Source organism: Pocillopora verrucosa, chromosome 11 (genome assembly GCF_036669915.1).
Source record: "Pocillopora verrucosa isolate sample1 chromosome 11, ASM3666991v2, whole genome shotgun sequence".
NCBI lineage: Eukaryota > Metazoa > Cnidaria > Anthozoa > Scleractinia > Pocilloporidae > Pocillopora > Pocillopora verrucosa.
Window position 1 is genome coordinate 16,650,557 of NC_089322.1, and position 17,850 is coordinate 16,668,406.

The following is a 17,850-nucleotide window of genomic DNA, read 5'->3' on the forward strand; positions in this document are numbered from 1 at the left end:
ACCCTAAAGAATCCGAAGGTCTAAGATTCCATTCCTTTTTGGGAGTCAGAGTTTTTTCTTTGTCCTACGCTTGCGACAAGACGAATATATCTTTCTCTATTTCTTTACCGAGCTCAAAACTTACCATCTCTCTTATTCTGTTGACAGCTTTTGTCTAATTCAACAAGCAGACCGTTTAAACCATTCAAACGAGGATTCTGATTAGATTATGAGAGTAAAAAAACATGTTGACGACACTTTCTCTCGCTCCAAAAATTATGATTTGTTTTGAAAATAGAACTGAGGTGCGAGACAGGTGCGAGGGTAGGAGCGCAAAAATATTATCATTATTATCAGTAGTAGTATTAGTAGAAGTTTGCTGCGCATGCTAAAAGTCTCACCTTGTACCGTCGGTGGTCCGGTAGTCCAAATTTTTCGTCTTGATGGGCTATTTGCTCTAGTCATGGGGCTATGCTGCGCGTGCTTCACGCGCTGCAAGCTACCCTATAATCACCTCGCGCGATGCGATAGCAGAAATTATATAATAAGCTCAGTTATGCACGCATTCTGATTGGTTCTCACCTATGATCTATTGGAGAACAGACCTATAGATGACTGGAACTGGAACGGCTTGAATGCCATAACATCTTCACTTTCGTTGGCTTCCTTTACCTTCCACTCCACAATGACGAACTTCTCATTTTTTTCATCCCAGCCGATTGCATCTGCTTTTCCATTCCAGAAATAAAGCTCGCGCCATTGCTCGTTCTCTTTGTACATGTATCCGCACAAACTAACCTCACTGCCGATGCATCTTACATGCACAGGTTGTTTCCCCAAATGTTCGATTAATGATCTCGCTACTCTTGCATTAGGCTCCTCTTCCTTTGTAGTTTTCCTGGACTGATCTTCCTTTATGATGTCAGCTAAACATTTGCCCAATTTTATTCCGCGGCGGTTTGTGATCTTATCATCTGTCTCGAAATTCTCTTCCAAAACAATGCTGAAATTCTTGCAATGTGACGTGACGCGATGTCACCGTGACGTGAAAGCATACGTACCCTGAACTAACCAAAAGTTACTAACCTGAAAATGGTCGTGTTCTATCAATCTGTGAAAACAGAACAAAAGAAATCTGCTGGTTTTTGCCAAGAGTAATGGCACCCACAGCAACTGCCTGGCCTTCGACTGTGATTGAAATTGGAGCTCCAAGGCCTTTTCAATAATCTTTGTGTAACTAGCGCTTTCTATCTTTCCGGAACTGTGGTCAGCGAGATATGTTTTTTTGTCTGCGATCCCCTTCACCTGGTATGGTCTTATGGCAATTGACTTTTTGCATTCCTCAACGACGTGACAGTATAATTCATCAGTTCTTAAATCTTCCTTTACTTTGGTGCGTATGGTAAATACATGATGTTTCATCAAACCGGAAGTAAGTATTCCAAAGATGTTAAGTTTGTTTGGGTCAACAGGCATAATTGCTAGGCCTGATGTGAGGATTACTTCGTCAGACACCACATCAAGTTGTTTCTTCGGTTCTTTTCTTTTGTCTCCTGATTTCATGAAATACAAGGAGTAGCCACTCAAATCGGCAGATTAAATAACCTTGTCGCTTGTGACCAGATGAATGTGTTTATTGCACCTGGGAAAAAGGTCCCTTATGCGGCTACCGGTACCAACGAACTTGCCGCTCTGCCGAGGAACGTGTTTCCATGTCTCACATGTAGGTAAGATGCACTTATTTTCCTTTCTTTCGTTTTTTTGTCTCGTAGCATGTACAATCGGCCGAGGGGAGGGAGCTTTATTTGCATGTGAAATTTCTTTCTCGTCAGACCCTCATCTTCCTATCTTCAAAAATCAAGGACGGAAATGATCGAGGATAAGCAGAACTCAACACACCGCCAATTTACGTTTCCTAGAATGATCGCAATCAACTTAAAAAAACTCCGTAAAATACGTCATTTTTACAATACATAGAGTTATTTCAGAAGATTTACATTTAAATTTAAAATGTTGTTGGGGAAGAAAAAAGTTAATAGAGATAGACAACCCGTCACATATAACAAAGTGAGTTGCCATGCGAGTTGATTAGTTCCGCTTCACTAACCATATGAAGGCCATAATAAGCAATGTCTAAACAGCGAAAAATGTTTGGAAGATCAACAATTGATAGCCGGCATTAAAGGGCAGGAATTTTCTCTGAAATAGATTTATCATATTTAGTATCTATCGAGCGGTAATTTAATCCGGAGTCCTCTTAAAAAGTAGCTTTTATGAGATGTTGTTTGCCATTTGTTTACTCGACCCAGCTGAGCATGTAACTTACGACCGTAATCATGAATAAAATAACCGCATGATTTCATACCGTAGTTACCAACCTACGGTAGAGTCCCTGTATTGTGAACTCTGAAGGGAACTAAACCGGTTCGACTTATCGAGATTGGTGTTAATTTCAATCATTAAGTTCATAATTAATTATAGTATTGTGCAAAAGTAATGCAAACATCTGTCGACGAAATTCCTAGCTTTTCGACGAATTCTTGTCCGAAACGAAATTTCGACGACATTTCCAACCGGGCAACATTGAGACATGATAGCCGTGTCTTTTTTGGACCGTCATTTTGTCGTCAAAATACTAGTTTGTGAAATTTGCCATTAAAAATTATGTGCACTATGCCTCTTTCGGATGGGATATAACCTTTTTTATAATAAATGTTGCTCTCAGGTCATCATTTGGGAGATCAAAGGATTTTGTTTAATCTTATTTTAAATATTATATGAATTTTTGCCTTAAAAGTTGTATAAATTACCTGATCCTGGAACATTGATTTTCAACATAAGCTTTATTTAGTTCTTGTTCATTGCTCTTGTTCAGATTCGTCTTATACAGTGCGCAAGCGCAATGGGTCTAACAAGTATAAAAGTATACTCTTTTTTATATTCCACATCCGCTGTAGCAATGTCTATGTGCCTGAGCGGTTTAAGACCCTAAGTGAACTTTTCTGGTGAACGTTTGGTAGTGAAAATGTCAAATTTGTAAACGTTATCAAGGACACAACTGATCCGGTCCCGGCTAGCGTAGATATCTCAGTGCTGGATCTTCTAAAGGGAATTACACAGAAATTAAGTATTTGGAATAACGTGCGCTTGAATTCTGGGATTCTGAACTGATAAATTATCACGTTCACAAATGAATTGCCAAACTGTAAAATTTTGATAATAAATATTGTTAGTCCTAAAAGGTGAAAATTTTCCATGACTTTCAATTCATACAAAATATTTATAATTTGAAAAGGAAGCCAGGTAAAAAGTGTTGTTCCTGTTATGAGAGCTAGTGTCTTCGCTAATTTCACTTCTCTTTTGATATGATTCTGGTTGCGAAATGGCGATTTCTGCTTCTTCCAAACAACAAAGTTTGCTACACATATAGTTATCAGAGGGATTCCAGAAATTAAAACAATATAATACAATTGATTCTCCCTCCCTATTATATCAAGCTTCCGTAACACCACTGAAGTAGTAAATATTGCCGCTATGATCCATGGTATGCTGATAGCGCAGACGTAAACACGATAGTTCAGAGTTCTGTGACGAAGAGGCCAACCGACAGCGAACATTCTTTCCATGGAAATGACCGCAAGAGTGTAGATTCCCACCAGGAAATCGGCAACAGCTAAGCTTATGAGAAGTGAGTAAGAGCGTTTTTGGCGTCTCTGTTTGAAGAATATCCAGATGGTGAGAACATTTCCAGCAATGATCAAAGTCGTCAATACACCAAAACATATACCCCAGAAGATGTTCCATGAGTTAAAATCCATTTTGCTGGGCACTGTTTTTTTTCTTTTGACCTGCCATGAAAACAAACCTATGCCATTAAATCTGAACAATAGAAAATTTGTGAGAGCAAAAATACGGCTTTAGCAAACGAGCATTTACTACTACATGACTTTGGTTTGGAGCCTCCTACAAATGAGCTCGCATCTATTTGGTGTTCTCTCTTTACAAAAATTATCTGATTCTTTAAGTCCCAACTAGCCAACCGAGTCGGCAAACAGTCCTGAAACACGAAACGTTACGTTGAGTCGGGTGACGGTCCCCGTAGGGCTGAAAGCGTTCAGATCAGACTGCTGTAACATGTCTCCAGCTCTGACGAAGGGCTAATGTTAGAAAAGTCAGATTTAAAAAACTTTTTACGGTGGTCAATTTACCTTATCAACTTAGTGGTTAACTGTGAATTGTCTTACTAGTACATCATGATAATGTTTACAACTCACGAATTTAAATCTTGGAGGGTGTTCGACATAAAAAAACATCGGAAGCCCTAACTTGGTTATCCAACTTGGCAAGGTTAGTGAGTGATCGTTGTTCTTTCCAATCACTTATAAGTTAAGAGCCCAGACTTTTTTTTTGTAAAATTAAAACACGATGTGCTCGAAGAGTCTCTAGTTTTCATTTTTTCAATATAATTTGTTTCAGCGTGACAGTGGTAGTTTATCATGATTTTCCATTGGGCTTTTGCCCCGGAAAGTGTAGCGCACTTGGCGCCAAAAACTGACCCTATTTGTTTTGGTCGCTGTGTTCCTAACAGCAATTGATGTTTTTACACTTTTTCTCTGGGAAACACGAAAAGGAGTATGTTGAAGCTATTATCTTCAAGGTTTTTCTTGAAGTGGAGCTCATTAACTATTGGGGCCAAAATCACTCGTATATGTCCAACGCACAAACGAATTAACTGAAGTATTAAAGCGAAATAGACATTTGAGGCGGTTGAAATGTGGTGCGAGATACGGGCCAATTGGCAAATTAAAGACGATGTAAAGCGACGTAAAGTGATTGATAAAGGTAGTATAAACAGTTAGACGGTTCAAGCAGTTAAACGGTAGATCTGAATGACACAAACAAAGAAAAATTATGGAGTAAAAAGGTAACAGAATATCGATGAAAGTAATGTCCGTGAAAACAGAAGAACTCCTTCAATAGCTTTTCCACCCTCATCGCTGAATTTTTTTCAGGATAAGCTGTTGAATAATCTACTTCCGGACCAACATATGACACATAAACGGAAACAGATCCGAGACCGTGATTATCACCTTCTTTGAATCGGAAGTCCGCGCTTGGTGAAATTCCAAATTCTGCATATTCGTTTGAAAGATGGCGTGTCATAATTATTATGTATCCGGCTGAAAGTCGGGTCACCTGGAAGAGCCGATTCACTCTGAATTCCACCCATCTCAAAAAGAATCCTTCTGACTTTAATGTAAATGTGAAACATCAGAACTTTCGGTGACATATTCCTTGATGGCATTAATGCGACTCGAAATTTCGTTCTATGCGGCTAATATTCGGGGCGAAAATTCGTTGCTATTGTTCATTCTTTCAAAAAGATTTGGTTGAATTTGTGGTTTGGTACTGCGAATTTCCCGCTACGATTTGAGTCTCCGCGCGACCTATGTTGTTTGCAACCATGGCAACACTCAGTATATCAATTGTGTCGATGTGTTTGGGATCATTTACGTACTCTACTTTTGGTAGTTATCGTGGCCAAAGTTTCAAATTATTCTATAAAAAAAATCAAGATCTTCCACAAGCAGGGCCTCCACCCAGCTGAAATACTGAAACGCAAAGGGTTATGAGTGAGCTTTTCCAGCACTACCTCGATCGGGAAGACCTCAAAAGCTGTCTATGGAAGCGAACAGTGCGTATGTGGGAACAGTGCATAATAAGTATTGGCAAAAGATGCCAGAATTTACGCAAAAATAGGGCAACGTGACCAAAATACTAATTTTTTAAGCCGTCCTCTATTAATATTCAGTTTTTTGTTGCGAAATGTAAAGTATTTCAAGCCCTTTGTTTCACACACTTTTATTGGCGTCTGATTGTGTAGGATCAAAACGAACAAAGAACGCTTAAATGTACGAATCAGGTATATACCATATACCATTCTTGCATAATCAACAGTCATTTCCACACATTTAGTTTGTTCAGTATAAGAAAGTTTAGCCTAGTAAGTTTAGTTAGATGTATTACGTTTTCATAAGAAGTGGGGAGACTACGTCTCGTGTTTCTCCCTACACTTCTTTCGTGCTCTAGCCGCTTCCTGCGTGCTTTATAACAGAACAGAGAACAGCCAAGGCTTCTCTATTTGTTAAATAGAAAATGAGACTTGATGAGACTTACCGGCTTAAAAAATTTCAAGAACTGATGAGTCGAGCTCTTCAGGTTTCCTTTAACAGAAGAAAAATTGCCAAGGTCCGCAATCATCGACAGAAACATGAAAGTGAACCCAAGATTCCAAAGCAGCGAGGCGTGTTCATCTCGTGATGTCCATTACATTGCTTTTATTTTTAAAATTTCAAGTAATTAACAGGAAATGGTTCATACAAAGGATCGCTTTAACTCACGGAATCGCTAGCTATGCAAATTTTTTGGAACAAAAGATAATTTTGCGTCAGAAAGAGGTCAAATCTAAAGATACGAGGGTGGGTGTATAGGGATAAAAAACGAACACAATAGGTGTGACACTGAGCTTACACAAATAGCTGGAGCGAGACAAACAAATAAAAATGCAAAAAAATCTCACTAATTCTTATTTCAACCAAATCCTGATTATTTTCTTATGAAATGAGTATGCTGGTCTACAAGAGTTTGCTTTCACTTGTCAGGTTTTTTCACTATCGCTAGCCTCGCGTGAAAATAAAACTAATTTAATTGAATCTATATTCTTCGACTGACGTCAAATGAATACGATCAACGTTTCCTAGAACGTTCGACTCTAAATTGAAAATAAATTTTACACAGTTCGTCATTTTGACAAGTTATAGAGATATTCCATAAAAATATGAGATCGAAATTGAACTTTAAAACATTTCTAGGAAAGAAGAAAACTTGTTAATACAACACTTCATATATAGGACAATGGTTCACAGTTCTTTACTTTTATTTCCGCATTACCGATCATATCAAGGCCACAAACATTTATGTCTACTGTGAGGAAATGTTTCGAAAACCAACACATCATAGTCAGTATTAAACTTCAGTAATCGTTTCTGAACTATGATTCGATTTATCATGTTTTGCGTGCATCGAATGGTAATTTGTAATTCCTTTTTTACAGTAGCACTTCTAAGATGTTGTTTGTTGTTTGACCCAACAGAGCATGTAACTTACGCCCGTAATCATAAACAAAATAACCGTGTGATTTCATACTTCTACCCACTGCTCTAGTTATCAACCTTACAGTAGAATGAATCCCTGTAATTCGACCTCCCAGGGGAAACTAAACCGGCTCGAGTTAGCGGAGGTTCGAGTTATCGCGACTGGTGTTAATCAGTGTTATCCTATTGATAATTAATTACAAATCATGCGCACTCTATACCATTTTCGCACAATCAACTGTCATTTTTAAAAACTTTTAAGTGTTTTAAGTTTAACTAAATGTGTTCCGTTTATACACATGTTCCCGCGCGTTCAAATCAATCGCGATTAAAGGTTGAGACGTGTTAATCAGCTATGTTCTGACACTGACGATGATCGAGATATCAGGGTAAATTTGAGCCAAGGAAAAGTAAAATTAGTTCGAGATAACTGAGTTCAAATCCAATCGACCTTGTTTGAGTTAGCCGGGGATTCGAATTGACCAGGTTTGAATTAGCAGGAATTCTGCTGTACTTAGGATGCAATGCATAATTTCTCAGCTGAGTCAAAGAAGACAGAATCTCGTATTGCAACGCAGTCATTCGCGGCGTGAGAACGTGAGCTTATTGTACTCAGAGCGAATCACCATTAATTTCACTTTTCCCGATCTATTTTTCGTTAAAAATCAGTATTTGAATCTGAAAATTGCAAAAGAACAAAATTTTAAAGAGTTTTGAGCAATAGGTGAATCCATCGATTGTAACATTCGCAGTTTGAACAGACGAGCAAATAGACTTCTGTAATGTGAATACTTTGCAAAAATCGTGTGAGCGTTCCACTCGATTTCTTGAGACAAATAAGAAGTGATGAAACTTACCGGCTTAGAAATTGAAGTTTCAAGAACTGGTGAGTGAAGCTCCTAACTTTTCATTGAGCATGAGAAAAGCGGTGAAGTTCCGCAATCTTTGGCAGAAACGCGACGGTCAACCAGATGCTATCGAATTATGCAAATGTAGCGAGGATGTGCATTACAGCGCATTACAGCGCTTCAAATAATTAAAAGGAAATGGTTCAATCGCTTTCACTCACGTGATCGCCAGCTTTGCAAATTTATGGGGAAAGAGAGAACTTGGGACTGTTTAACAGGTATTACAGGTATCAGCTTCTATCCAACATTAATCTCGTACCCACACATTCCATGGCCAAGCGGTTTCAGTTGCACGGTAGGATCTGGGCACGAGATTGAGATAAGGATAATATTTGGACACTTCTAATCTTTTTTGACTATTGAAAATTATTCTACTGCGCGAACGCCTAGTAAACATTCACATGAGTGGCATCATAATCTTTTTTGCCCGCAAAGCCTTTTTTTTTCCACAACTATGTTCAAACTTTCCATCAAAAAATCTAAAAGGTGAAAAAAATATGTTAATAATCATTATCTCGAAATTATATCCCTGAATTGTACCCATCTGATAATCGAAACAGGATGGTTTACATTATTGTTCAGAGAACTTTTTTTAGGGGGGGAGGGGCCCGTCATTATTTATCGCCTACAAAGGGGAGGGGAAGGTTGGAGGATGTAAATTGTGTCACGATAAAACTTACCTGATTCCCTGCTAAGGTTCTGTAATATTCACATGATCCAATTAACTATAGTCCTCCCCCTTTATACTCTTCTAGCGACGACTGATCCCCCTCAGCACCCCCTGAAAACCATGTGATCCCCAAAACTCTTAATATCGCGATACCAGTATCCTGTCTCACCGCACTGGCTATTGTGACTGTAGTGACTGTAATGACGAAATTTATTTTTGTTGTATCAAAAAAGAGTGCAGATAGAGATCTCGGCAAAATCGAACCAGTCCGGCCCATGTAATCAGGCTTCTAGTCAGTGTATAGTCACTAATTACAAAAATTGTCGACTAATCTCAGTCTGCTAAAGCAGAACGTACGAAAGTACCTCAATATCCATTTTTTTCCTTGCCTATCTAAGATGTTCTTTACATTACATAAGCTTACTAAGCAACCAGTCACATGTTATAGCGCGCACAATATCTGGGTGAATTAAAATTATAGACTAATTCTTCATTTTTCTAAACGGGTTGAGTTTACTTCATACTAGGTAAATAAAATATTTCAGATCTTTGAAAAAGCGACTAAAACTGGAATAAACCAATGCTGAAGAACGCACGAGCATTAAAACTAGTTGGACAAATTGATCGATAAAGTACGGTTAAAGGACACGCTGCCTTGCTACTGGTGGCGGGAAGTCAAACAAGTCTGTGGCAATAGAAGTAATGCATGGAAGGATATTAGGTTTATTTTGAGAACTCATACGGTCTGCAGCCCCTTTCTGGTACGTGGAAATTTTCCAACGACACCACGGTCTTGGAAGTTGTTCCCAAGTCTGGTGCAACAAAGATCCAAGACACACTGGATCATGTCCTTCAGTGGTTAAAAGACAACAAATTCAGGCTGAACCAGTTAAAGTGCAAGGAACTCTGGGTAGACTTTCGAAAGAAACCAAACGAGGTCACTGTATTGAGGCCAACGGCAATTCCATTGAAACCATTAAATCAGCAAAAGTACTAGGCGTTACTATAAGGGGTAACCTAAAGTGGAATGATCATGTAGATAATATTACTGTGAAAGCGTCTCAGCGAATCTATTTGCTTAAGCAAATTAAGCGCGCTGGCATCGACCGCATATCTCTAATTCACTTCAACTGCGCATGTATTCGTTCTGTCTTAGAATATACCCCTTCAAGCTTTTCATTCTAGCTTACCAGTCAACTTGTCTGACCAAATCGAGAGGGTCCAGAAGCGAGTTTAAAGGATCATTTATCTAGAGGCATCGTATAGAAAAGCGCTGGAAGATGCAAATCTGAAAACACTTTTTGATGGACGAGAAGGCTTATGCGTAAGTCCTATTCAATCAGATCAAAGAGAGTGATGGCCAGCATAAACTAGCAGACCTGCTACCTGCGCGCAGTAATGCCTCTCAGTACAACCCAAGGAATAAACGAATGTTTGCTATGCCTGGTGTCAAAACCAAAAGGTTTCACAATTCCTTCATAATGCACTGTGTAGCAAAAGAGCAAAGGTAAATCTAAGAAGGATTATTATTATTAATATTTTTCATTGTTTATATTTAGAATTTATTATTATAAGATTTAGAATTTTTGTAAAATATCTTTTTAAAATTATTGTGAATTATGTATATTGCACGAGTAATTCAGCTACTAACTGCTAATTGTGATTTTAATAATAATGATGATAATAATCATAATAATAATAAAAAAATAAACCTTGAGTCTGAATTCAACTAGACCGATCTATTTGGAAGTGTGATGACTGTAAGTTGGAAATACTTTACCCGGTTTTCATAAGTTTTTAATTTTCAGCAAAGGCACAAGAGGTGGAGGGGAATGAGGGGGGGGGGGGCACATACTGGAGTGCATACAAACATGTCACATTATAAAGTGTTTTATGAATCATTATACTATGAAGTACACCTTCCTCTTTAGCAGAAGGAGCTCGATTTATCCCGTTAAATTCATTCAAGGAAAAGTAGAATACTTCGAGTCAACGGGGAGTTTGGAGTCAGCTGAGAGTAAATCACCAGAAAAATGGGATTATATCCGAGAGAAATCCGATCTTTTTCGTGTTAGCAGGGTTCTGCAGTAGTTATAAAGAAATGCATGTTTTCTCAAATGAGTCAAAAAGCAGAATCTTCTATGGCAACGCAGTCAGTGGCAACGAGAGAACTGGGGTCGAAACTTCTTGACTCAATTTTTCCACTCTCTTCTTTTTAAGAATTCAGTTTTTGTATTTGAAAATTGATAAAGGAGAAAAAGGATTTTGAGGAAGAAGTAAACCTTTCTTCACTAACATTTGCATTTTGAGCACACAAGCAGAAAGACTAGTGTAATAATGCAAAGTACTTAAAACTGTAATAGAACGTTGCCTAAATCATCCGAGCGTTCCATTCTTGAGACACAATGAGAACTGATAAAACTTACCGGCCTACAAGTTTCAAGAACTGATGAATCAAGTTCCTAAATTGTCTTTGAACAGAAGAAAAGTAGTTGAGTTCTGCAATCATCGACAGAAACGCAAAGGTGAACCAAATATTCCAAATCAGCCAAGCGGGTTCTTCGCGTGATGTCGATTACAATGCTCCTATTTGAGTAGAGTCATGTAATTGATCACTTTCACCCACGTGATAACAGCTATGCAAATTTATTGGAAAAAAGAAATGATTTACTTCAGCAAAAACTTCAAATCCAAAAGCGCTAACTTGGCCGCCATTTATTTGTTCTGGAAACCAATATGATAGCCTTGACGTTAGGAGAACGCCCTTCACGATCCACTACACTTTCCTTCTTGTGAGGGGTAAGGACATTTCCTCCACCCCCTCAGTTCTACAGGTATCGTATGTGAGGGTGGGTAACGAGAGATAAAAAACGGACACAAAGTGGGTGACGCTGAATGCAAACAAGCAGCTGGAGCGAGATCAAAGATTTCCAGAAAAGCCCGTGAACAACTCATTTTTTTGGGGCCGGAATTCTTTGTTCCCCTTTGCCACGATTGGTACGCGGAAAAAAAAAACCGGACCGAGGTCCGTATAGTAGAAAGCTCAACCGATTAAGAGCGCGCAATTTACCGATTAGAAACAAGAATCTATTATCTAGCCCGCTGAGATTCTTAAAAAAAATCCTTATGTAATCTTAGCAATGACAGCATGTATCAATATTTTTCACTCAGCGCGCAATGGTTCGCGAATAATAATTTTCCAGTCCAAACATATCAAGTTTCTGGTCTTTGAAAGTTGCTACACAAAACAACAGCATACCGCTCGTGAAATGAAAAGTAAACGAGCAAACGATTCTTTTTTTTTGAAGCTATTAGATGTGAAGAGATTTCACGACGGATATGGTCATTTAATTGCAACTAGTTCAATAGTGGAATTGGCGGCAGGTCAGAGTATGGTGTAGTTGGACGCGAGCATTCATAATGACGGTTGTTATAGCAATTGAATCTATGAATAAGGTTATTTTTTCCATTTGATTGAATTTTCTTAATGCTGAGTGAATCATATCTATCAAAGTTTCGAAAAGGCTACTAAAAATGATGTGAATCGACATAAATTATACTGTTATTACAAAAAGAAACTGGTTAGCAGTACTGATCGATGAAAATGGGGTCAGGAAGTTACCCTATGTGTGCAATTATTAAAAAAAGTGGTCGATTAGTCGCAGTCTGCTAAACCAAAACAAAAGCACCATGGGTACTAATATTTTTTTTCATGCCTTTTTAAGATGTCCTTTACATTACAATGGTGTTGTACACGACTAGTCAATATGACAAACATTATGTGGTAGCATATGAGATCTCGGTGACTCAAAATGACAGACAGTTTTGTATTTTTTCTTAACTGTCTAGGTTTACTTCATGTTTGATGAATAACATGTATGTAAGGCTAATAAAAACTGGATTAAAGCAGAGGAGTACATGAGCAACAATAACGCACTTGTCGACAAAATTGGCGGGCTTTGCTCACCGGAGTGTGCAAAGAATAAAAGATTGTGGACTAGTGGCAGTCAGATCACCAGAACAAAACAGAATAAATTAATTTTTTATCATCAAAGATGTCTTTTATAAGACCAATACGCAGAAAACATGGCTTTCCTAAATGTGCAATTATTATTACAGCTAAGCTAATCTACTTTACCATACAAACCCTTTTTTTTCGATATGTAGTTCTCGAATTTTACAAAGAATGTCAGATTTTCGACAAGAGTACTACACTGACGTTAATCCATGTCAAATAGTGATAGGAAATAAATCCGGCTGAGCGCAGTCAGTGATCAGTGGATAGAAATGGCGGGCATTGCTCGCTGGAGTGCAGAAAATAACATGTTGTGGATTAGCTGTAATCTGCTAAACCAGGGGTTGGTCAATGGGTGCAATCGTTAAAAATATAGCCGATTAGTCGCAGTCTCCTAAACCAAAACAAAAGCACCATGAGTTCTAATATTTTTTTCATGCCTTTTTATGATGTCCTTTACGGTACAATGGTGTTGTACACAACCAGTCAATATGACAAACATTATGTGGTAGCACATGAGATCTCGTTGACTAAAAATGACAAACAATTTTGTATTTTTTCTTAACTGTCTGGGTTTACTTCATGTTTAATGAATAATATATATATATATATATATATATATATATAAGGCTAACGAAAACTGGATTAAAGTAGAGGAGTACACGAGCAACATTGCAGCACGTATCGACAAAAATGGCGGGCTTTGCTCGCCGGAGTGTGCAAAGAATAAAAGATTGTGGATTAGTGACAGTCAGATCACCGGAACAAAGCACAATAAATTAATTTTTTATCATCAAAGATGTCTTTTATAAGACCAATACGCAGAAAACATGGCTTTCCTAAATGTGCAATTATTATTACAGCTAAGCTTATCTACTTTACCACACAAACCTTTTTTTTTCGTATATGCAGTTCTCGAATTTTACAAAGAATGTCAGATTTTCGACAAGAATACTACACTGACGTTAATCAGTGTCAAATAGTGATAAGAAATAAATCCGGCTGGGCACACTCAGTGATGGATAAAAATGGCGGGCATTGCTCGCTGGAGTGCAGAGAATAACATATTGTGGATTAGTTGTAATCTGCTAAACCAGGGGTTGGTCAATGGGTGCAATCGTTAAAAATATTATCGATTAGTCGCAGTCTGCTTAACCAGAAAAAAATGTACCATGATTTCCATTCATTTTTTTCTTGCTTATAAATAATGTCCTTCATACATTGCAATGGTGTAGTGCACGACCAGTCAATATGACAAAATTATATTACTTCATGCTGGATGGGTAAGATATATCAGCCTATTAAAAGCTGAATCAAATCAAGGCAAAAAAGAACATGAGCAACAAAAATGGTTGGACGCACCGATGGATAAAAATGGCGGGCTTTGCTGGCTGAATTGTGCAAAGAAGAAAAGATTACGGATTAGTTGCAATCTGCTAAACCGGCGCAAAAGCACAATAAAATTCGACAAGACTCAGTTATGGATCAAAATGGCGGGCATTACTCGCCAAAGTGCAGAGAATAAAAGACTGTAGATTAGTTGCAGTCTGCTGAACCGAGATAAAAATATAATTCTTTTTGATTACAAAATATATTGTCTAAACGTATATAAATAAGTCCAGCAAAAAAGGCCAGCTCAGTTGTCACTTGAAAAAATCACGCCGCGTTTGGTCTTCTGGTTGTACGGTTATTCTGCAAAAAAGATGAACGGCTTCGTCCTTGCCTTGGTTCTTCTAGTTACCCTTTGCTCGGCCGCCAGAGTGCCATTTCTGCGTGACACTGAAGGTAGGAACACTTAATTTCAAGGAAAAAGAGTAGTAGAGACTTTAGTGCCCTCCGTGCCCGCATAATCGGCCGAGTTGGCGCCTTTCGATCGAAAGACTCAAAGTCCGCTAGAAGTGAAAAGGCTCCAAACATTTTGGCTCTCTATGAGGGTTTTGAAGCAATAATCTCGATTAGTTTGAAAATCCCCCCCAAAAAGAGTAAATCTTGCATTTGTACTCTTCTTTGTTTTCATCCTACCGATATTTTGTTGAGCGTAGGCTGAGAACTTTTTGGCGCGATTCAAGTTAGTTGAAGAAGGAAAATAAACTAACTACAGGTTTATATTTTAAAGCGGATGTTTACCTTGTTTTTAAAAAACGAATTGTTTCTGTGAGTTGAGACGTTTTGCGCGCGAAAATCGCGGGGGTTTGCGCGCCTTTTTTATGTACAGAAAAAATTAGCTATCACACAGTTACCAGATATGCATAAATGTTCTGACACAAAAATGATGGCCTTAAATTTTAAATTATTGCTGTGAACTGAGAAGTTTTGCGCGCGCCCGAAAATTGGTTCAAGAAAAATAGTTCTCTAACTTGCCTTCTATTAACGCCTAAAAGGATCAAATTCTTCTATTGTGAATTTTTCCTGTTGTTGCTGTGATGTACATTTATCTGCTATTATTTAATCGTTCAGAGTTTCCTAACTGGTAGAAAACGATCTCCGAGGTGTCCACAGCCAGCTCTTGTGAAATTTCAAAGAAAAAGAGATGGGGTGGGGCATTTGAGTCCAGCCTTTCCAGCGTAATACATGTGTTTTAATGGCAGAGAGGCGAAGAGTTTGCCTTTATGAGCGCATGGCCAAGAAAAACAACTTTTACAACGTAGAAGGATTCTTGCAAGCGAAAATCCACAAAGCGGCGCCAAAAACTAATATATTTCCGTGCTAAATTTTGCAAAATTCGTTGGTTTCACACCGAGTCGTTCAGTATTGGATTGGGCATTTGAACGAAATGTGTCGGCCCGAGGAGGGAGGGGGGTTGCCCCGAATTGATAGACGCATAATTCCTAACCGTGTTTTAAACTCCTCATATATCACGCAGTCACCACACGTTTAATGTTTTGAGATAAAATTGATTGCCTTTTGATTCCACTCTTGATTTTCTGTTTTAAAGATGAAACAAGAAGCTTTCTGAAGCAAAGGGATATCTCAGGTAAATCAGTGCATTGATGTAAAATAAACCTATTCTAGTTAATTGAGTATTTTAAGAAGAGCGAAACCTGGGCAGGTGAGAAAGCCTCCTATCAAGGGAAATTGTGTTGCAAAAGATATACAAAGGTACCGGTCATTATTGATCACCTGAGAGGGGATTGGAGGATTTTTTTTGTGTTATGATAACCTTAACTGATTTATTCCCTCTAAGGCTCTGTATTATTCTCATAATTTCCTCTTATTGGCAGTTAATTAGCAGTCGATTTTCTACAGTCCTCCACTTTATACTCTGTTCCCCCTAAAAACCACGTGATCCCCCAAACTCCTTCATACACACACTTGTGATTTCAAATCAACTTTCGCTATGCGCTCGTACGATTTTGGTAATCCCGTGTCTAATTTCAGATCAAATTGCATCGGCCTAGTCTCTTCAATTACCATTATTTATTCTCCCTCTTTGTTTGAATTTTCAGAGTTAAATGACATTCAAATGGACGGATCTATTTGGAAACGCAGTGAACGTGAGTTGAATTTACTCTACCTTGGATTTATTGATTTTAATTGTCTACACTCAGTGATTCGTCGAGAAAACCCACAACACTTCGTTATAAATTTACCAAACGGGTGCTAAACTAAAAAAAACTGAATCCGTTGAATTCCAAATTTATTGATCAGTTCATCAATTTATCGATTATAGTCTGTCAATCAATCAGTCAGTCTGTCAATAGGTTATTACGCAGTCAGTCAATCAAAATATACACAGACGAACAAAAAACACGTTGCGAAGAGTTTTATCTCCATTTCAATTTTTTTTCCTATACATGACTTCTGCGTTTATTTTACAGCAAGCATTTGCCCTCACTGCGCGTCGCTGGGTCCTGGATGCTACTGTAACTATAGGAACAATTATTGCCTTGCTCGGGGTTGTGATACCAGCGGACAATGCGATGATAATAACTGCATTCAGAGCTAGGTATAAAGAGCTTTCACTAAACTATGGTTTTAAAGAAGTGAGTTATGCAAGCGTAGATATCTGGATATCTCTTTAGTTGATTTATATCACCCCTAGGAATGGTACCAGCGAATAGTGAAATAAGACTATAACATCAAGAAGAAGAGCATTTCACTCAAACTTGAATTTTACCAGGAAAGTGACATGTATATTTGGGCAAAGCCAAAATAGTTAAAAATAGAACCCAATAAGTTCATTTTCAGACCTCCCCGGCCCTCCCCTAGATACGCACGGATAAGTTATCCAGCAAACAAGTGATCAGATCACACGAACTTGTTAGCCAAGAAGAGAGTGTTATCTTGATCTAATACATAGTTCTCCTTACTAATTAACAAGGATGTTTAGCTGCTTGTAGAGAGAATTACAAGCCACATCTTAGAAATGAAATGGCTAAAGGTTATAAACGGGGCGTGAGTGGAGCTACATTTGACCTGCAATAGATACGTTGGTTTACCTTGATTATAATGCTGAGTGAATGTCTATTAATCTCTGATTGATAAATTAAATTTTCTCGCTTGTTAGGGACATTGTCAATCGTTGAGTCAAGCGTTCTGTCGAAGTTATCAACGATTAGACTGCCATACTAGAAATCTTCGTCAGGGGAGTGGTACCATATGGTAGTCTAGACCTCACCATCAAAAATTGATAGCTAGGACCTCATGAAACCACCCATGTATTCACTTAAATGACGACGGATGCCTATTTTATAGTATAGAAATCATTGAACTATCCATAATTGTTACTGTTCTTTACGCTGGTATGCTCATAGTCTTTGTTTCCTCCATCAGGTGGCATTTACGTGGAGAGTTTCAGCCTGATTTCAATTCCCTTATGAGAGGGAATCGCACTTAGCACCAGCGTGATTGTAATCAGAATTTGCTTCCATTTCTTGATTTTTGTTGGTTTGTTTGATGGCTGTAGATGTAGAGAATTTCAATGAAGAACATTAAAAGTGTGTCATTGCAATGAAGATGATTTTAGCAATTTTTCTTTTAACTTTTTTTTTTTTTTTGTCCCAAGCATATTCTAATATTTAGGAAGGGACTCCAACAACAGTAGATTGATAATGACCTGCCAAACTGCATGTTCGGCACTTAATTAGCGAAATTTCCGGCACAGTCATTATGGGGTGCGGGGAA

General features: G+C 38.2%; 1 protein-coding gene across 2 annotated transcripts; it reads right to left on the bottom strand.

Annotated features, from left to right (window-relative positions):
• Window positions 1-2,801: 2,801 nt before the first annotated feature.
• LOC131774235 (adenosine receptor A1-like) lies at window positions 2,802-8,128 on the bottom strand. 2 transcript variants are annotated; one of them, XM_059090252.2, is made up of 2 exons: window positions 7,991-8,128; window positions 2,802-3,827 (listed from the first exon to the last, which is right to left on the bottom strand). In XM_059090252.2, the coding sequence occupies exon 2, from the start codon at window positions 3,795-3,797 to the stop codon at window positions 2,943-2,945; it is 855 nt and encodes a 284-aa protein (XP_058946235.2). In that variant the 5' UTR covers window positions 3,798-3,827; window positions 7,991-8,128; the 3' UTR covers window positions 2,802-2,942. The 2 variants fall into 2 exon arrangements, with proteins under 2 accessions (XP_058946235.2, XP_066030868.1); XM_066174771.1 differs by lacking the exon at window positions 7,991-8,128 and adding an exon at window positions 6,157-6,229.
• Between the last annotated feature and the right edge of the window lie 9,722 nt (window positions 8,129-17,850).

Coding starts and splice junctions, on each gene's coding strand:
- LOC131774235 (XM_059090252.2), bottom strand. CDS start 3,797: ATGGATTTTAACTCATGGAACATCTTCTGGGGTATATGTTTTGGTGTA.